General features: G+C 42.8%; 1 protein-coding gene across 1 annotated transcript in view; it reads right to left on the bottom strand.

Annotated features, from left to right (window-relative positions):
• DAW1 (dynein assembly factor with WD repeats 1) overlaps positions 1-20,436 on the bottom strand; it is a 50,606-nt gene that overhangs the window by 4,714 nt on the left and 25,456 nt on the right. The window contains exons 6-10 of the mRNA XM_075268997.1: positions 20,031-20,130; positions 17,584-17,691; positions 16,115-16,221; positions 14,939-15,041; positions 5,861-5,975 (exon numbers count right to left, since the gene is read on the bottom strand). Coding sequence (XP_075125098.1) covers positions 5,861-5,975; positions 14,939-15,041; positions 16,115-16,221; positions 17,584-17,691; positions 20,031-20,130 — 533 coding nt within the window. The remainder of the gene's footprint in view (positions 1-5,860; positions 5,976-14,938; positions 15,042-16,114; positions 16,222-17,583; positions 17,692-20,030; positions 20,131-20,436) is intronic.

Here is a 20,436-nt window from a genome sequence, read left to right as displayed (position 1 = left end):
AGACTTTTTTTTTTGTTCAATGACTGACGACCGTATCAAATAATCCTAGCCTTTAGCTTAAGATCAACAGAGCAAATTAATCCCAGGAAAAGCTCTCTTGGTCCCGCTATCATCAAAGTCCTGGAAACGGAAACCTGCAGAACGGAGACCGGGGCAGATGTGAACGAGCCCTGAGGAACATGGTGGCTGCCCGCATCTCCAGAGCACTGCCGCCATGTCGGCCGGCTGAACATTGCCTGATGGCGGCTTACTATGCAGCTACGCTAACAGCCGTGCGGTGGAGAGCCGCACGTCCCCGTGTACCGTGCTGCCGGAGAAGCAGACGTCTGAAACAGGAGCGCACATGGTGGCTGATGTTGTGGCCGTGCCACACATACCTCCCCAGCATCTTTATGGAGAGTGTGGTGGGTGCAGGGAGGGTGTGGGGTTTGGGGGGAAAAGGGAAGTGTGAGGGGACGTGGGGGGTTCAAGGGCAGGCCCCCGGGGGGGTGGGGTGGGGTGACCCCAGGGGGATTTGTGTGTGTTGCACTGGCGGGGGCCGTTGTCGCATGCCGCAGAGGGGGCCGGCTGCTGCACGTGGGCGGGGTTGGTGGCCGCGCCACGGCGGAGGAACAGCCTCGGCGCTGCCATGCATGTGGGGGGGTAAGAGGGCAGGTGCGCAGGGGAGGGTACGGCCGCGCAGGAGGTGAGTCGCGCAGGGAGTGAGGGGCCCGCAGATGAAGTTGTGGGTAATGCTAATATATAATATATATATAACTAGCTGGTACCCGCGACTTCGTCTGCGGTGATTGTAGAAGTGGGTATATACAGGCGTGGGTAAGGTTTTCGTACTGTGTATAAGGTATGGGATATGACATGTAACTTTGTATCTTGTTTTTGCTGTAATTCAGAGAATACATGAGACTTTTGTGTTGCAGTTACTTTGTATTTGAGCTGCTATATATACGGTGTTGTGAGAAACTTTACATAGTGACTTTGGGACAGAAGTATTTGAAGTTAACCCTTTCCCGCCGATGGGATTTTTTGATTTTCGTTTTTGACTCCCCTCCTTCTAAACCCCATAACTTTTTTATTTCTCCGCTCCCAGAGTCATATGAGGTCTTAATTTTTCCTGGGACAAATTTTTCTTCATGATGCCACCATTATTTATTCTATATAATGTACTGGGAAGCAGGGGCAAAATTCAGAATGGGGTGGATTTGAAGAAAAAATGCATTTCTGCGACTTTCTTACGGGCTTTGGTTTTACGGCGTTCACTGTGCAACCAAAATGACATGTCCCCTGTATTCTGTGTTTCGTTACGATTCCGGGGATACCAAATTTATATGGTTTTATCTACATTTTGACCCCTTAAAAAAATCCAAAACTGTGTTAAAAAATTTTTTTTTTGAAAAGTCGCCATATTTCAACAGCCGTAACTTTTTTATACGTGCATGTACGGGGATGTATATGGCATCTTTTTTTGCGGGACCAGGTGTACTTTGTAGTTCTACCATTTTCGGGAAATGTTATTGCTTTGATCACTTTTTATTCAAATTTTTATCAGAATCAAAACAGTGAAAAAACGGCGGTTTGGCACTTTTGACCATTTTTCCCGCTACGGCGTTTACCGAACAGGAAAAATATTTGTATAGCTTTGTAGAGCGGGCGATTTCGGACGCGGGGATACCTAACATGTATGTGTTTCACAGTTTTTAACTACTTTTATATGAGTTCTAGGGAAAGGGGGGGGTGATTTGAATTTTTAATCCTTTTTATTTATTTTTTTATTTTTTTTTACTTTTTTTTTAAACTTTTTTTTTTTGCATTTATTAGACCGCCTAGGGGTATTGACATGGGTGGGCGGTGTCGCGGATTGTCAGAGCGGTGGGGGTCGGCAAACATAGCTGCTCCGGAGCGTTAAAGAGAGCCTCCTGGAGTATCGTTAAGGTGAGGGACAAAGTGGTAAAGTATATGTATATGTGATTGTGTGGGGTTAGGGGCGAGGCTGTAGAGGGTAATAGGAATTTAGTGGCTTGCTATGGTCCAAAGTGTGTGAGATTGCAGAGATGGTGGTGTGAGTTTGGGTTTTGTGGGGGTCCTGGCACAAACGTATGTGCGCTATTGTGACGAAAAGCAGCCTATTGCGCAATCGGGTGTATTAACTATGTTTGTGGAAACTTTCAGCCAAATCGGTGGAGCGGATTTTCTGATAAAAAATTGAATAAAAAGTGATCAAAGCAATAACATTTCCCGAAAATGGTAGAACTACAAAGTACACCCGGTCCCGCAAAAAAAGACGCCCTATACATCCCCGTACACGCACGTATAAAAAAGTTACGGCTGTCAGAATATGGCGACTTTTCAAAAAATAATTTTTTAACACAGTTTGGTATTTTTTTAAGGGCTCAAAATGTAAATAAAACCATATAAATTTGGTATCCCTGGCATCGTAACGAAACACACAATACAGGGGACATGTCATTTTGGTTGCACAGTGAACGCCGTAAAACCAAAGCCCGTAAGAAAGTCGCAGAAATGCATTTTTTCTTCAAATCCACCCCATTCTGAATTTTTTTCCAGCTTCCCAGTACATTATATAGAATAAATAATGGTGGTATCATGAAGAAAAATTTGTCCCAGGAAAAATTAAGACCTCATATGGCTCTGAGAGCGGAGAAATAAAAAAGTTATGGGGTTTAGAAGGAGGGGAGTCAAAAACGAAAAACAAAAAATGCCATCGGCGGGAAAGGGTTAACTTCAAATACTTCTGTCCCAAAGTCACTATGTAAAGTTTCTCACAACACCGTATATATAGCAGCTCAAATACAGATTAACTTCAACACAAAAGTCTCACGTATTCTCTGAATTACGGCAACAACAAGATACAAAGTTACATGTCATATCCCATACCTTATACACAGTACGAAAACCTTACCCACGCCTGTATATACCCACTTCTACAATCACCGCAGACGAAGTCGCGGGTACCAGCTAGTAATATATATATATATACTGTATATATAATATATATATATATATATATATATATATATATATACACACACACAGTATATAAAGAGATAAAGAGTTTAAAGGAGTTATCCAGCATACTAAAATTATCTGCAAATACATCTGCTAAATCCTCACTGCTCCCTTGTGCACCCTTCGCTTGGCTTTATTTTACTTGCTGCTCCTTGTATTACTGTTATTTACATGCAGTGAATCTGTGAACAAACTACATTTCCCACAATGCATCTTCCTGGGAAGGGGGGAGTGAACTTGCAAACGAAACATTACAGCATCATGTGACCTCAGATGTGGGCGTGGTTTAACGCCTGTGATTTCATTGCAGAGAAGAATGGGAAAGGGTGCGGTACACAGAGCAGACAGGTGAATAATGGCAAATGTAGTATGTTCATAGATTCACTGCATTTAAATAACAGTGATACAAGGAGCAGCAAGTAAAATAAAGCCAGGCAAAGGGTGCACAAGGGAACAGTGAGGATTTAGCACTGCAGTGGATGTATTTTAAGATATTTTGGAAGCTAGATACCCCTTTAAAGAACGTAAAACACTTAAAAAAATTTGCTATAAACTTTACTTTTACACTGTTCCTACAACTTATAATATTTCCAGTATATAGGCATACAACACAACTATTACAGCCTCCTCGTATGCAGAGAAATCTTCTATTTTGTGGGATGCTCCAGTTTGTGACCTTGTTTTCACAGTGATATATGTTCGGCACAAAGTACATTCTGGTTCATTGAGATAACACGATTGCTCCAGTTGCAGGTATGGGATATATTTCATGTTTTCAAGCTAATTTAGTGCATATAGAAGCAGTACATTAACTCCTACATAGATCATAATGCGGAGCACCCATAGCCCTAGGATTCTAAAGTTCACAGTCAGGCTTACCTACAAGCCAACACTAATACTATATAGTAGAGAATCATGAGATATACATGAAGATGATGAGAAGAGGATGTCGTCCTAGTTCAACCTCATTTTTTGAGGAGGCTTTCTTGGGGCCCATATGACCACATAGTAGGAGAAGTAAATAAGCAACCATGGTTGTGCTGAAACCAATGCAATAGCTGCTCTTTGCAGTCACTCTCTATTATGGCTTATAGAGAGTGGTCCATTTACAATAAAAAGGTCAATCTAAGAGTACAACAACTAGATTAAGGCCCCACATTGCAGACAAACAGCTTTGCTTGTTGCAGATTAACGCTAGGTCCACACTAGCGTTCGGGTCTCCGTTCTCAGCTTTCTGTCTTCTGCCAGCAGAAGATGGAAAGCTGTCAGAGCGGGTCCGGCTGTGAGCGGTGATGAGCGTTTTATGCTCTCCGCCGCTAAACCGTTTTTTTAAATCGGACACAGAGTACTGCATGTCCGACTCTGTGTCCGATTTTAAAAAACGGTTTTACGGCGGAGAGCATAAAACGCTCACCGGCGCTCACGGCCGGACAACTTTCAAACCCATTCAAATGAATGGGTATGAAAGAGTCCTGCAGGTTTCTGTCTTCTGCCTCTGTTTTGTGCAGGAAACGGAAACTTGCAGAACGGAGACTGGCTGCAGATGTGAACGAGCCCTTAATTGCGTTTTTTTTTTTTTAGGCAAAGGCAAGAGGATTGAGCAGAAGGGAGAAGTATAATAGTTTCCTATATATTCTCCATTCCCTCTGTAGCCATTTTTGGCTTTGGCTCAAAAATCGCAGCAAATTCTGCAACAAAAGAAGCTGCGTTTGCGCCATGTGGGACCTCAGCCTTATACGAGGATTTCCCCCACCATATGTAAATTTGTAGACAATAAATAGTGAAACATTTTTGCAAATATAGATGATTAAAAAATTCTCAGAGTTTATGTCTGAGGCCCCAAGTGCCAGAAAAGCAGCTTTTTTTGTCACAGATTTTGCTGTGCTGTGTATTCTTTACAAAAAGAATAGGAAACCTTAAGGAAGCTCTTAGCGTCCATTCACATGGAGGAAAATGGAGAGAAATTTGGTGTGGAATTTCAGCCGCGACTTGGCCTGAAGACACTCCCTCCGCCCAACTAGGCCCATTTATTGGGCCTAATCCGGAGTGGAGCGTGCGACTGGATGCCGATGCACTGCACTGGCATTCAGTTGCGGCTACACGTTTTTTGCATTAGAACCTGAGGTGGAGGCTGCCTCAGGTTCTGGTCCAAAAACCCCTGTCTGAACCTACTCTTACATTCTTACATAAGGTAAACGTCTAAGAGCTTTTTTTTATATTCTCATTCCTTTTTAAGCCACTCCTAAGGCCTCGTTCACACCTGTGTTGGTATTCTGTTCGGGGGATTCCGCTTGGGGATCCTCCCAAACGGAATACCAAACGCATCTGCAAGCTCTGTGCAGTGGAAGCACACAGACCCCACAGACTATAATGGGGTCCATGTGCTTGCCACCAGATCTCCGCAGGGAATATGCGGAGAGGAAAGTAGTTCACAATCTACTTTCCTCTCCGTTTGTTCAGTGCGGAAATCGCGCAGCAAGCACACGGACCCCATTATAGCCTATGGGGTCTGTGTGCTTTCACTGCACAGCACTTGCAAATGTGTTTGGTATTCCGTTCAGGGGGTCCCCATGCAGACTCCCCGAAAGGCTTACCAAACGCAGATGTGAACAAGGGGTAATTTTGGCTCAAGCAACAAAAAACACTGTGTTTCTGCAATGTGGGGCCTAAATATTGCAACAAAAGAACCAGGTCAAAAGTCTGTTGATAGGCAAGAATTTAACATACTTTACCTGTACATGCAAACGTGCAGAAAAAAATGTGTTTCATATTGAGTTTTCCTTGAAGGCCCCTATTTAAAGCATAAAAACTCTCCACTGCATTAAATAGACCTTACCATCGGCTGAGGCCGTAGCAACCAGCTGTCCAGTGGAGTCAAATGCAACATCCAAAACCTCATCCTCATGACCGGTCAGAGTTGCCACACACTTTCCATTCAGTGCATCCCACAGCTGTAAGTGAGACAAAATGTGAAAAAAAAAGGTGCATGGAATATAAAAGGTGCTGAGACTTTAAGGCAGCAGACCCCTCAGTAAAAAGACTTTATCTTAAAACTGTAAGGGCCCCTTCACACGGCGTAAGCGCGCCGCTCATTTAGACACATATACACGTGTCCGAGCGCGGCGCTTCAAAACAGAGCCCATTGATTTCAATGGGAAGCACGCATATATGCCGATAAACGCACGCTTACGCCGTGTGAAGGGGCCCTAAGGCTTAGCTTCTACTAGAAGCCTTCTATTTAGTAAGTCAAACATCTTGCAGATCCCTTATGCTGTAGCACAGCGTTTCCCAAACTATGCTCCGTGGATATGGCAATAATAAACGGTTAACAATAAAAGATGGATAAATGTGAAGGGTTTCAAAATTAAAATACTGGTTCACATGCACTCCTAATATTCTACCGGCACGGCATTACGGTCTGTTCGGCGAATATACGAAGCCAGCGGATTAACGCTTTGCGGTCGGACGGCACTTCCAAACCGCCCTTTCCGGCATAATACGGTTCAATTATTCTATGGGATCCCATGATTTCTATATATACCCTGAGTGGATGTAATGATGGGTGTTATGTGATGTTATCTGTAGAGGTATTAACTTCTGTTGTAATACTGTCTGTCTTTGATATAAATGTGGTGGATATAGTGGTGGATATATATAAATGCTGGATATAGTATTCACTTACGTAACAACGTGGATAAAAAGTATGTAATTTTCTGGTTACACAATATGCGTACATATCCAGTGTGGCACTATTCACTGTAGTTGATTTTTTTAGAGCTGTGCCAAGTGTCAGGTTGCTGCAGTTGTTTCCAGAGGATATTTCCATTACTACTGATGAAACCATGTTAACACATGTCTTAGTAATGAATTTAGAGCTTACTCACGGATTTTCATGAAACGTTGTTAATAGAGATGAGCGAACACTAAAATGTTCGAGGTTCGAAATTCGATTCGAACAGCCGCTCACTGTTCGAGTGTTCGAATGGGTTTCGAACCCCATTATAGTCTATGGGGAACATAAACTCGTTAAGGGGGAAACCCAAATTCGTGTCTGGAGGGTCACCAAGTCCACTATGACACCCCAGGAAATGATACCAACACCCTGGAATGACACTGGGACAGCAGGGGAAGCATGTCTGGGGGCATAAAAGTCACTGTCAGTTTGCGATTTTCGCAAGCTAACTTTTCCCCATAGAAATGCATTGGCCAGTGCTGATTGGCCAGAGTACGGAACTCGACCAATCAGCGCTGGCTCTGCTGGAGGAGGCGGAGTCTAAGATAGCTCCACACCAGTCTCCATTCAGGTCCGACCTTAGACTCCGCCTCCTCCGGCAGAGCCAGCGCTGATTGGCCGAAGGCTGGCCAATGCATTCCTATGCGAATGCAGACTTAGCAGTGCTGAGTCAGTTTTGCTCAACTACACATCTGATGCACACTCGGCACTGCTACATCAGATGTAGCAATCTGATGTAGCAGAGCCGAGGGTGCACTAGAACCCCTGTGCAAACTCAGTTCACGCTAATAGAATGCATTGGCCAGCGCTGATTGGCCAATGCATTCTATTAGCCCGATGAAGTAGAGCTGAATGTGTGTGCTAAGCACACACATTCAGCACTGCTTCATCAAGCCAATACAATGCATTAGCCAGTGCTGATTGGCCAGAGTACGGAATTCGGCCAATCAGCGCTGGCTCTGCTGGAGGAGGCGGAGTCTAAGGTCGGACCTGAATGGAGACTGGTGTGGAGCGATCTTAGACTCCGCCTCCTCCAGCAGAGCCAGCGCTGATTGGCCGAATTCCGTACTCTGGCCAATCAGCACTGGCTAATGCATTGTATTGGCGTGATGAAGCAGTGCTGAATGTGTGTGCTTAGCACACACATTCAGCTCTACTTCATCGGGCTAATAGAATGCATTGGCCAGCGCTGATTGGCCGAATTCCGTACTCTGGCCAATCAGTGCTGGCCAATGCATTCTATTAGCTTGATGAAGCAGAGTGTGCACAAGGGTTCAAGCGCACCCTCGGCTCTGATGTAGCAGAGCCGAGGCTGCACAAGGGTTCAAGCGCACCCTCGGCTCTGATGTAGGAGAGCCGAGGGTGCACTTGAACCCTTGTGCAGCCTCGGCTCTGCTACATCAGAGCCGAGGGTGCGCTTGAACCCTTGTGCACACTCTGCTTCATCAAGCTAATAGAATGCATTGGCCAGCGCTGATTGGCCAATGTATTCTATTAGCCTGATGAAGTAGAGCTGAATGTGTGTGCTAAGCACACACATTCAGCTCTACTTCATCGGGCTAATAGAATGCATTGGCCAGCGCTGATTGGCCAGAGTACGGAACTCGACCAATCAGCGCTGGCTCTGCTGGAGGAGGCGGAGTCTAAGATCGCTCCACACCAGTCTCCATTCAGGTCCGACCTTAGACTCCGCCTCCTCCAGCAGAGCCAGCGCTGATTGGCCGAATTCCGTACTCTGGCCAATCAGCACTGGCTAATGCATTGTATTGGCGTGATGAAGCAGTGCTGAATGTGTGTGCTTAGCACACACATTCAGCTCTACTTCATCGGGCTAATAGAATGCATTGGCCAATCAGCGCTGGCCAATGCATTCTATTAGCGTGAACTGAGTTTGCACAGGGGTTCTAGTGCACCCTCGGCTCTGCTACATCAGATTGCTACATCTGATGTAGCAGTGCCGAGTGTGCATCAGATGTGTAGTTGAGCAAAACTGACTCAGCACTGCTAAGTCTCTGCATTCGCATAGGAATGCATTGGCCAGCCTTCGGCCAATCAGCGCTGGCTCTGCCGGAGGAGGCGGAGTCTAAGGTCGGACCTGAATGGAGACTGGTGTGGAGCGATCTTAGACTCCGCCTCCTCCAGCAGAGCCAGCGCTGATTGGTCGAGTTCCGTACTCTGGCCAATCAGCGCTGGCCAATGCATTCTATTAGCCCGATGAAGTAGAGCTGAATGTGTGTGCTTAGCACACACATTCAGCTCTACTTCATCAGGCTAATAGAATACATTGGCCAATCAGCGCTGGCCAATGCATTCTATTAGCTTGATGAAGCAGAGTGTGCACAAGGGTTCAAGCGCACCCTCGGCTCTGATGTAGCAGAGCTGAGGGTGCACAAGGGTTCAAGTGCACCCTCGGCTCTCCTACATCAGAGCCGAGGGTGCGCTTGAACCCTTGTGCAGCCTCGGCTCTGCTACATCAGAGCCGAGGGTGCGCTTGAACCCTTGTGCACACTCTGCTTCATCAAGCTAATAGAATGCATTGGCCAGCACTGATTGGCCAGAGTACGGAATTCGGCCAATCAGCGCTGGCCAATGCATCCCTATGGGAAAAAGTTTATCTCACAAAAATCACAATTACACACCCGATAGAGCCCCAAAAAGTTATTTTTAATAACATTCCCCCCTAAATAAAGGTTATCCCTAGCTATCCCTGCCTGTACAGCTATCCCTGTCTCATAGTCACAAAGTTCACATTCTCATATGACCCGGATTTGAAATCCACTATTCGTCTAAAATGGAGGTCACCTGATTTCGGCAGCCAATGACTTTTTCCAATTTTTTTCAATGCCCCCGGTGTCGTAGTTCCTGTCCCACCTCCCCTGCGCTGTTATTGGTGCAAAAAAGGCGCCAGGGAAGGTGGGAGGGGAATCGAATTTTGGCGCACTTTACCACGTGGTGTTCGATTCGATTCGAACATGGCGAACACCCTGATATCCGATCGAACATGTGTTCGATAGAACACTGTTCGCTCATCTCTAGTTGTTAATTTTTTTCATCTTGCTAAAGCATTGTGCAGACATATAAAACTCAAGGCGCAATAACAAGAGTGTAAAACAGGCAACAAAAATAAGTAACTCAAAGTCATATACTTACTATTCGAAAAATTCTAATATAGTTACCCCAACCTGCGGACCTCATCAAAACTGGCAAAAGAGGTCTGTTATGTGTTACTGGAGTGCAGCTGTTCAGATTTTTCATGGTATTCCCTGAAAGCTCTAACTTTTGATTTTTTTTTTTTCCTGGTATATGTGTTTGTTTTTTTTTCCTGTTGCCCAAAGAAGTGACATCTCATGCCCAGAAGGGCCAGACCGGAAGACAGGTAAGTATGATGGGTTGGGGTAGTACAGATGACACTCCACTTCCGCCTTATGGAAACGGAACATCACCAAAAAATTGGAAAACGTCCCTGGGGCAGTCACATTATTGCCCCGGTGATCTAGGTAAATATAGCTTTTTGGTACACTAAGTAATTTAGAGGGTAGGCCGGGAGATTATCTTAGATCAGACATTATATCCGATATAACCCCTTTATTAACTTTATTAAATGGTCAAAATTTGCATAAATCAAAAGTAAAAGCAAATATAAGAAACTGTGTAACATCTTACGCTGGGTTCACACCTGCGTTTGGGGTCTCCGTTCTATGGTTTCCGTCTTCTGCATGCCAGAAGACGGAAACCATAGACCGGGTCTGGCCGTGAGCGGCGGTGAGCATTTTAGGCTCTCCGCCGCGAAACCGGATTTTTTTATCCGGACACAGAGTACTGCATGTCCGACTCTGTGTCCGGATTATAAAACCCGGTTTCGCGGCGGAGAGCGCAAAACGCTCACCGCCGCTCACAGCCGGACATCTCTCTCACCCATTCAAATGAATGGGTGAGAGAGACTCCTGCAGGTTTCCGTATCCTGCCTGTGTTTTAGGCAGGAAACGGAAACCTAAGTACGGAGTGCCGGGCGCAGATGTGAACGAGCCCTTAGAGAAAATTCTTCTTTCTCCACTTATCAAGCACTCCTCATTCCCCAGAACCCTCCTTCAGAAATCTTCACTTACTCTTGTTTTTTTAGTTATTAGAGGAAACACAGCTAGTTTTACTAACGAATCCCATCCACACATTGCAGAAAAATATGCACAGCGTAAATACTGCGATTTCCAAAACTATCGCAATTTTGGAAATTCCAGCATGTCAATTATACCTACAGAAATGAAACACAAAATGGGTGCCCTCTGGAAAATAATAAAATGTAACTTTTATTAGAACTGTTAAAATAATGGTGGGTAAGGTGTGGCCCCTATTAGAACTAAGCCCTCACCTGGACACGCTTCTAATTCTGTTAAGAGCAGAATCCTGTTGGGATGATGGAAAAACTGGTAGGGGGAGAATTCCACTAAGGGGGACTAGGCAACGGCGGAAATGGAGAAGTTTTGTACTCTCACTACCTGCTGCTCTATATTCTCTCAGCAGGATCCATCTCACATGTGTGAACAACCCCTGTTATAAACAATGGTGTAACCCCACCCCCCACCTGATACAAACTATAGGGTGTTGGTTATCAGACAAGTGTCTGTTGTATTATATTCCACAGACCACCTTGGTTAGGGAGTATTTGTAACCACAGTTAGTGTTGCCAGCTGCAGATATAACACATTGTATCCAAACTTCCATAAATTTCAGGGAGTAAGTTAAAGGGGCTCTATCAGTAAAATCATGCTGATAAAGCCCCTCATGTGTGAATGGCCTTTAAAAAGGCTATTCAGGCACCACTAAAGCTATATTAAACTACCCCTTCACCCCGTTTTAAAATAAAACCCTAAAAAAGAATATGTTAAACTTTCCTATCGTGCACGGTGGGCGGGCATTCAGGGTCCGACGTCATCTTCAGCTACGCCTCCTCTTCCAGCGATGTCTTCGGGTCCCGTCTTCCTCTGGTGCTCGCGAACTGCCATTAATAAAAAAAATATCGCGGGTGAATGGGCAGTAGCAGTAGTAGTAGTGCTACTGCGCATGTACCCGCGCCATTTTTTATCAATGGCAGTTCGCGAGCGCTGGAGGAAGACGGGACCCGAAGACATCTCTGGAAGAGGAGGCGTAGCTGAAGATGACGTTAATAGAAAAAGTAATATCTAATATCAATTTGTTAGAAAATCCCCCCCCCCCCCCATCGTTAACATCGCTCGTTATCTTTGGCACCTATGTAGATTTTAGGTAAAATATGTTAAGTGCTCCCTACAGAATTTCCGTCATGAATAGTCCTCCGCGACTCAAAACGCTGCTGTAGTACATATTAATATACACTGGTACCTCCAGAAACTGAACTCTCTTATGGCACCCTTACCGCCATCACTGGGACTGCAGTCAATACAGTTATTACCATTATTGACGGAGACTATAATAAGAATTCCAATCTTCAGTCTTGTTCTGTTACAGGTGGGAACAGACTTCAATTGCATTTTTCAGTGAATTAAGTAAACTTTAAAGTTTCATGAAATTGCATAAAGCAGAGTCAATCCATCCACAGGCTCTATCAGGAGCTCAGCATCGGGATCCTGCTTGAACTGTGATTGAATCTCAATGACTAGTATTACACAGATAACAAATTTCATTGCATTGTATGAGATTAGAAAAACATGGCTTTTCTTACAGAAACAACACCACTCTTGTTAAAGAGGTTTTCTGACAAACAAGACTAATCCCCATCCACAGAACAGAGGATAAGTGGCTGATCACTGCTCCTGGGTATCCTAACTAAGTCCCACTCTTGAATTGAGTAGCGGTTGTATATATGTGCACTGCAGATTCATTAACCTATGAGGAACTGCAGAAAAATATGGAAATAACTTTTCCCTGGTGGTAAAAAGAAAACATTTTCTCTAGCGCCACCTTTTGTAAAGTAGCTCCCTATAGATCAATGCCTGGTGTTCAAGAAGCCTAAAGACATAAACTGGGACTAAAGACAAACCAGAATATCTCTACCAAAAGGAAGACTCATCTTCAGACAGCTGTTTTGGCGTTCTTACCCCTCTCAGTGGAAACAAGGTACTGGTGGGTTAGGTGAGGGCTCCCAGCATGGACCAGGAGGGGTAGTAGTTCTCTTTAAGGAGAGTACCTTTGCAGGCCACTATTTCAGGTGTACAGAGTCTAACTAGGCCATGAATGCTCTGCTAAGAATCTTTTTGCTTCACTATCTAACTGGAGGACTCAGGATCCCTGTGCTATACTGTATAAGTAGTGGAGTCCCATCAATAAGACTTCCAGTAACCAAACACTTATCCCCTACCACGTGGATAGTGAATACCTCTTTGTCGTGAGACAATCCCTTTAATAGGCTGTGTATGCTATTGGAACAGAACTTGACAGCAATACCAGAGACTATGGTCAACATTGGCCCTATTACTGGAGAAGCCGTCTCTGGCATCCTGGAGTCCATACTTAAATTGTTACATCATGGCCCTGGAACGTCTTTTTTCTGCCATCTAACATGGTAAACGGAAATAAGTATGTACATATTTTTTATTGTAAGCACAAATACAATCAAATACTAATATGTAAATTGTCTTTGTTTCTTCTTCTCGCTATGCGAATATCATATTTTTGGTTCATAAAGTGTTCTCTTACCAGTAAACACATTAGTTATGCACAAGATATTGCATTTTACTTATTTATAAGGTATGTCGCTGAGACAGGTGCTGTAAGATCTAAAGCAATGACAACAATGGCAACAAAGCAACCTCAACAACTAACTGAAATATTACAAGCTAAAAATCAAAGGCAGACGCATTTATCTAGCTATATAACAGTAGGTATAGTGCAGGAATTGCTTCAAAATCAACCGCATTTATCTAGCTATATAACAGTAGATGTAATGTAGAATAAGCTCCAAAATCAGCTGTATTTATCTAGCTATATAACAGTAGGTATAAGAATAAGCTCCAAAATCAGCTGTATTTATCTAGTTATATAACAGTAGATATAGTGTAGGAAAATTCCATAATCAGCAGTATTTATCTAGTTATTTAAATGTAGACATAGTGTAGGATAAGCTCTGTAAGCATCAGTATTTATCTAGCTATTTATCCAGTGAACATAGTGTAGAATAAGCTTTATAATCATCAGTTTTCATCTAGTTATTAAAGGAAGAAATAGTGTAGGATAAGCTCCATAATCAGCAGCATTTATCTAACTATTTAACAAGTGGACATAGTGCAGAAAAAGCTCCATAACCAGCGACATTTATCAAGTGATTTAACCAGTGGACATAGGGTAGGAAAAGCTCCATAATCAGCAGTATTTATCTAGCTATTTAACAGTTGATATAGCGTAGGAAAAGCTCCATAATCAGCAGTAGCTATCTAGCTATTTAACCAGTAGACATAGCGTAGGAAAAGCTCCATAATCAGCAGTAGTTATCTAGCTATTTAACCAATGTACATAGCGTAGGAAAAGCTCTATAATCAGCAGTAGTTTTTTAGCTATTTGTGGCTGTTTACGTGAAAAGGGCCCAGATCGTCGATACTAATTATAGAGAAAATAGTCCAAAACATATTTGGGTAAAAAAATCACAATTTTGTTTTATGCAAAAATTTTATTTAAAAATATGTCAAGTTTACAAATTTGTTGAGACTTTTAAGAATTTGTACACTTTTGGTGCAGATTTCGTTACAATGATACCAAGAACTCCATATCGACAGTGTGGGCCCTTTTCACATAAACAGCCACATTTAATGGTATGTTATAGTGTAGGAAAAGCAGTGGCTATAGTGTAGGAAAAGCTCCACAATCAGCAACATTCATCAGGCGATTTAACTAGTAGACATCTTGTAGGAAAAACTCGATAATCAGTAGTATATATTTAATGAATGCATACAATGCAGGAAAAGCTCCACAATCAGCAGTAGTTATCTAGCTATTTAACCAGTACACATAGCGTAGGAAAAGCTCCATAATCAGCAGTAGTTATCTAGCTATTTAACCAGTACACATAGCGTAGGAAAAGCTCCATAATCAGCAGTAGTTATCTAGCTATTTAACCAGTACACATAGCGTAGGAAAAGCTCTATAATCAGCAGTAGTTTTTTAGCTATTTAACGGTATGTTATAGTGTAGGAATGTAGAAACATAAAGCCTTACCTTGCAGGTCTTATCCATCGAGGCGGTGGCAACTAGAGAACAGTCCCAGTTGAACTGTGCGCTGCTGATCTCTCCTCGATGACCTATGAGGGTGTGAATTTTTCTATGCAAAAGAAACAAACATATAGTCAGGGGGTACATTTAAAAAAAATTAGATTATTTGGGATACTATGATGAGTGGCATGGCTTGACACCTGTCACGCGGCATCTGCCTTGGTGTGAGCAGTATGCTAATTCAGCTTTAAGGTGAGTATTTTGACAGACTGGTTGCTATGAATGTAATATTTGACAGAATGGCAGATCTTTGGCAACCAGTCTGTCTCTGATCTGTGGCCAAGGTAAAATGTGAACTAAACTAACAGGAGAGAAAAGGATTCTTGGCAGTACACAAATCATACTTCTCTCTGCCTCTTACTGCCATATTAGTGGCGTTGCCTAGAATTTGTTAAAAATTATGGGCTTTTTCCTTAAATTCAGGACCTCACTTGTCTTGGGCTGTGTCTGCTATAGCCTATGAACATGGTATGAATAATACTATTTCAAAGAATATGTTCACACACACTTTTTACACTGATTTGACGCACATAGCACACAAAATAACATGAACCCTGCCTCTGGTTATTTTATATTGAGAAACCTATATTACTATTCATACAGGGTAACCGTTTGGGGTGCGGATTTGGAATCTATGTTTTTGGAAAAAACTTATTGGGTTGTCATTTATTAAACTGGACTCCGCAGAACGGCAGGGTGGAAACAGCAACAGTGGCCACATGTGGATTAGCATCAAAGAATGGGGAAAATCTGCAAGCGGACCTCCGGCATATCAAAATCCAAATCCACGGGATAAATCTGAGAGGCAGCTTTGAATATCTGTCTCTGACTGCGTTGGATTTTCCAACAAGCCTAATTTTGCAGTCTCACTACGCCTGAAACACTGATTTTTTTATACATATGAAGATCCTGTTAGGATATAACTATTGCAGCCAGTAAAGTGGTACTTTCTGTGCGGCCATGGGTCATCTACATTAAAAACAACTAGAAAATCATTGTCTGAGAATAAAATAATGTAAAACCAAAGTATAAGTAATCCTGGCCATTTCACAGCACTCTATCACTTCCCACAACCCATCATTGCATACCGTATAATGGAGATGCTGACCGCATAGACTGTACCTGCCAGAAGGGATATCCCACACAGACACTGTATGATCAAAGGAACCTGTGATCAGTCGGTCGCCAGTGGTGTTGAATGACAAAGAAATTATTTCTGCAGAGTGTCCCTGGAGGGAAAAAACAGAACTAAGTATTAAAAAAGATATGTGAAAAAATGATGTATTAATTCTATGTAACCCAGACAGCTCAGTCACAAGCTCAGAGACTCCAATACGGATGTGAACATAGTTTTCTGGTGTAAATTATAATATAACTTGTCCCCATCATTGCCTTGCTCTCTGCCCCGCTCACTTTCAAAAAGTGGCAAACAAGGCACATCTTTGGACCAAGAAAGGGCTATGATTCAAAGATTCATCTACACCAGAAAACTGGAGTACATGGGCTAATAAATTTACCCCATTGTATTTGACTATTGTCATTATCATTCTGAGTCTATCACAGAATGCAGTTGGATGACATCCCAGTGGCATTGTGTAATGCATTCACATATATGGGGCTTCTGGCTCACTTCCATTCCAATAACACAAATAATTATAGAGCGGGTCTTATTCTGCTCCGTGTTATTAGATGACATCAGAAGTCACTTTAAGTGTCATGTGACTGCATTTGTGATAACACAACCCACAACTCAGATGCACACTCGGTTGTGTACATGGGTCCTAAAGCAGCAGAAGACCTGTAGTAAGTACTGCAGACACCTATAGAGTACCCCAATCCCAGTGACTTCACTCCATAAATGCCACAATCAATAACAACCATGGCATCTAGGTGGCTAAACAGAATAAGGGGGTCTCTTTGTCACTCAGAGTGCTGAGAGGTTGCCATGACTTTATGCCTGTGAATGTTTTACTGCTGTCACCTGAATTGCACAACAAAGGGGCTCACTGTCACCCACGGGCCCCAGCTTTGTCCACTGATGTTCTCCATCTGAAGCATTACATATTCATAGGTCCCTTCACAGGAGACCTACATTTGGGACTTGCTGACTGCTATTTGCAAAGACACCGAAGCCTATTGGATTTACAGAAAAGTTGAGCATGAAGCATTCGGTGCACCTGGCGGCTCATTTACTATGGAATATACAGGAAATAATCTATATTTTCAGTGCTAACAACCAAAACTTAAGTTGTAGACTTTAATCTGTTACACAGATAATGACACCAGCGAGTCGTCTTTTCTGTAGACGTAAAAGAAATACATTTCACATAACATCTCTGCTGTCATACTGAGACAAGTGGGTTTTCAGCTGAAAATCTTCACCTAAGTAACACTTGAGGAGAGAAAAGAAGTCAAGAAGTTGCTTTATGCTGCTGTAACGGAGGGTGTAAATAATGAAAAGTGCTACGGTGGCTGGGAATAATAAAAACTACTTGTACACAAAGTCTGCTTGCACTGGAACACATCATATTAGCCCAGACTGAACCGCTGTGTGCCAGGGAATAGGGATGGCAAATCAACTCTGATCTTACACTTAAGGTAAGGGCCTCTTCTCCGCTCTTTATATCCCACAGCTTCGCCGTAGTGTCCATGCTTCCGGTTGCTACCAGGGTACTTTGAGGGTTAAAAGCAAGACAAACCTGGAAATAAAAGAAGGTTTTACATCATGAATTAGATTCAATATTTACCACTAGAGAAGGGAATATAATATAAATTGGTCATAGTGCCTGGAAAAACCACAGCTAGTGAGAGGACTTAGTGCCAGTATGCCCTGCCAAATGCAGAGGAGTAAGTGCTGACCAAAGTAAGGGCAAACTTACCTATCTTATCAATACAAGGGAGGTCTGGAGTGCCAGGAAAGGAGGCAAGTGTTTATGGGAGCTGGAGAAATTGTATGCAGTAAGCTGCAAGGAAGACGCTGTTTAGGAGGTAAGGTTTAGGAGGGACCCTCTGCTGGCAGGGTTTAGGAGGGACCCACTTTCGGCACTGTTTAAGAGGGACCCTCTGTTCACACTGTCAAGAAGGAACCCTCTGCTGGCACTGTTTAGGAGTGACCCTCTGCTGGTAATGTTTAAGAGAGACCCTCTGTTGGTAATGTTTAAGAGAGACCCTCTGTTGGCACTGTCAAGGAGGAGCCCTCTGCTGGTACTATATACAAGGAACCCTCTGCTAGCACTTTCTACAAGGAGCCCTCTGCTGGCACTATATACAAGAACACTCTGCTTGCACTTTTTACAAGGAGCCTTCTGCTGGTACTATATACAAGAACACTCTGCTGGCACTATATACAAGGAGCCCTCTGCTGGCACTATATACAAGAACTTTCTGATTGCACTTTTTACAAAGAACCCTCTTCTGGCGCTGCCTTTTGCACTTTCATTTTGGTGTGCAATATTCTTATACACCAAGCACATTATAGATGTAGTTGTCAGAAAGCACATCATAATCATTTATATCCTATGAGGAAAGCACCTCAGGTGTTGTGTACAATCCCGAAGCAGGGAGAACTAGTGGGGTTGTCCACAACTGCCATTTAGGTATGATTTGAGAAGTTCTCACGGCCATAAGACACTTGGTACTGCCCTATTTTTACACATAAACATCAAAGCACTTTGGTTAAGCACTTTATGTTCCTATTATGCAGAACGTCAGTCAGTCTTATGGAGGTGAGATAATCTTCTAACAGGACAATCTCCGCTATGGAATATGTATGATAGATAACAGAAGACTGTAATACTATTACCTGGACAGTCATTATGTCATAGTGTATTAGTGGGACTGGAAGAAGTACCTTTTCTTTGCCAACATTACTGCATTTAGCATACTACTATTTTCTTACAAATGTGCAAAATTATGGGATATTCATTGAACAGATGATTAATAAATTACTAATAATTAACCCTAAAAGAGATTAAACAGATTTGTAAAAAACAGAAATCCTCTGGCCCTTGTCCAATATAATACAATTACAGACACAGAAATAAGTATCATATCTGCAGTTCCCTTGTGTAGATTTATTGGACATCTAAGGCCTCATTCACATCTGCATTTGTATTCCATCCAGGGAAGTTCGCATGAGGACACCCTGAACGGAATACCAAGCGCAACTGCAAGCTGTGTGCCAGTGAAAGCACACGGACCCCATAGACTACAATGGGGTCTGTGTGCTGGCCGCCAGATCTCCGCAGGGATCATGCAGACAGAAAAGTAGCTCACAATCTACTTTCCTGTCTGCATGATTCATGCGGAAGTAAGCGGCCAGTACACGGATCCCATTATAGTCTATGGGTCCATGTGCATTTACTGCACACCACTTGCGGTTGGATTCAGTATTCCGTTCGGGGGTCCCCATGCGGACTACCCGAACGCAGATGTGAACAAAGGGTAATAGCAATCAATGGACTTATGATCAGCTATTGGAAAGGCCATGGCGTTCAGTACTTTCATTCTACCTATCTAAGTTTATACCATTGAGCTTTCAGTAACTTTGGGCCATTATATACAGTTTACTGCCACTGCCAGAAAGTACATTGGTTTCCCAAATGGATAAAGGAAGGTAGTATAAAAGCAGACGATTAATATGTCTAGGTATATAGAAATTAACTGCAAGGCATATTAAAATCAATGCCATAAAAATATGTCAAAAGGAGAAACCGTGATAGGATTTAATTGTATGTAGCAGACACGTGGCTCAGGGGACCGGCTGAGAACTCGGTAATAAAGGAAAGTCTGCGTCTTCATTCCTTCAGATATATTGACAGATCTTTACATGACTCAACTGCTTTCATAAAAAAGCCTAAGGTGAAGGTCTTTGAGTGGGGGAAGATTATATTGACTTTCATGTCTTTGTTGATGATATTATTAATAATTTGCTTTTATTTAGTGAGAGATGAGCCACACTACATATATAACGTTAGTCTCACCCAGAAAAGAGAACAGTGCTGAGGAAACAGGAGCTGCGGTAATGTAAAATACTTACTATTTCTGCAGTGTGTCCCTTAAAGGTGTGGTAACACTTCCCAGTCTCAGCACGCCATAACTTGCAGGTCTTATCAAAAGATCCAGTCGCTATTTTATCTCTATGAAAATGAGAGGGGTTTTTTATTATTATTCTTGCATTTGTTTTAAATAAACTTCTAGGTCAGGACTCTATAGAAAAGTGTTTGGTAAAGTAGAAAATATCTGACACCCCATTACTAGGTAGTAGTATAAATCAAAGGAAAGATCGGTCATATACTGTAATTGTAAACTGTATCCATTTGCCCCTTCTACTCCTAGGTGCTGCTTTGATCTAGGGATAGGCGAAATCTCATCTCCAAATTTAAACTGCTTTAATCTAAAAATGTAAAATTAAGAAAATTTGCAAAAAAACAAACAAACGATAA

This window comes from Leptodactylus fuscus, chromosome 3, assembly GCF_031893055.1.
Source record: "Leptodactylus fuscus isolate aLepFus1 chromosome 3, aLepFus1.hap2, whole genome shotgun sequence".
Lineage (NCBI taxonomy): Eukaryota > Metazoa > Chordata > Amphibia > Anura > Leptodactylidae > Leptodactylus > Leptodactylus fuscus.
Note: the sequence above shows the minus strand (reverse complement) of the source record. Positions and strands in the feature narration are given on the sequence as shown.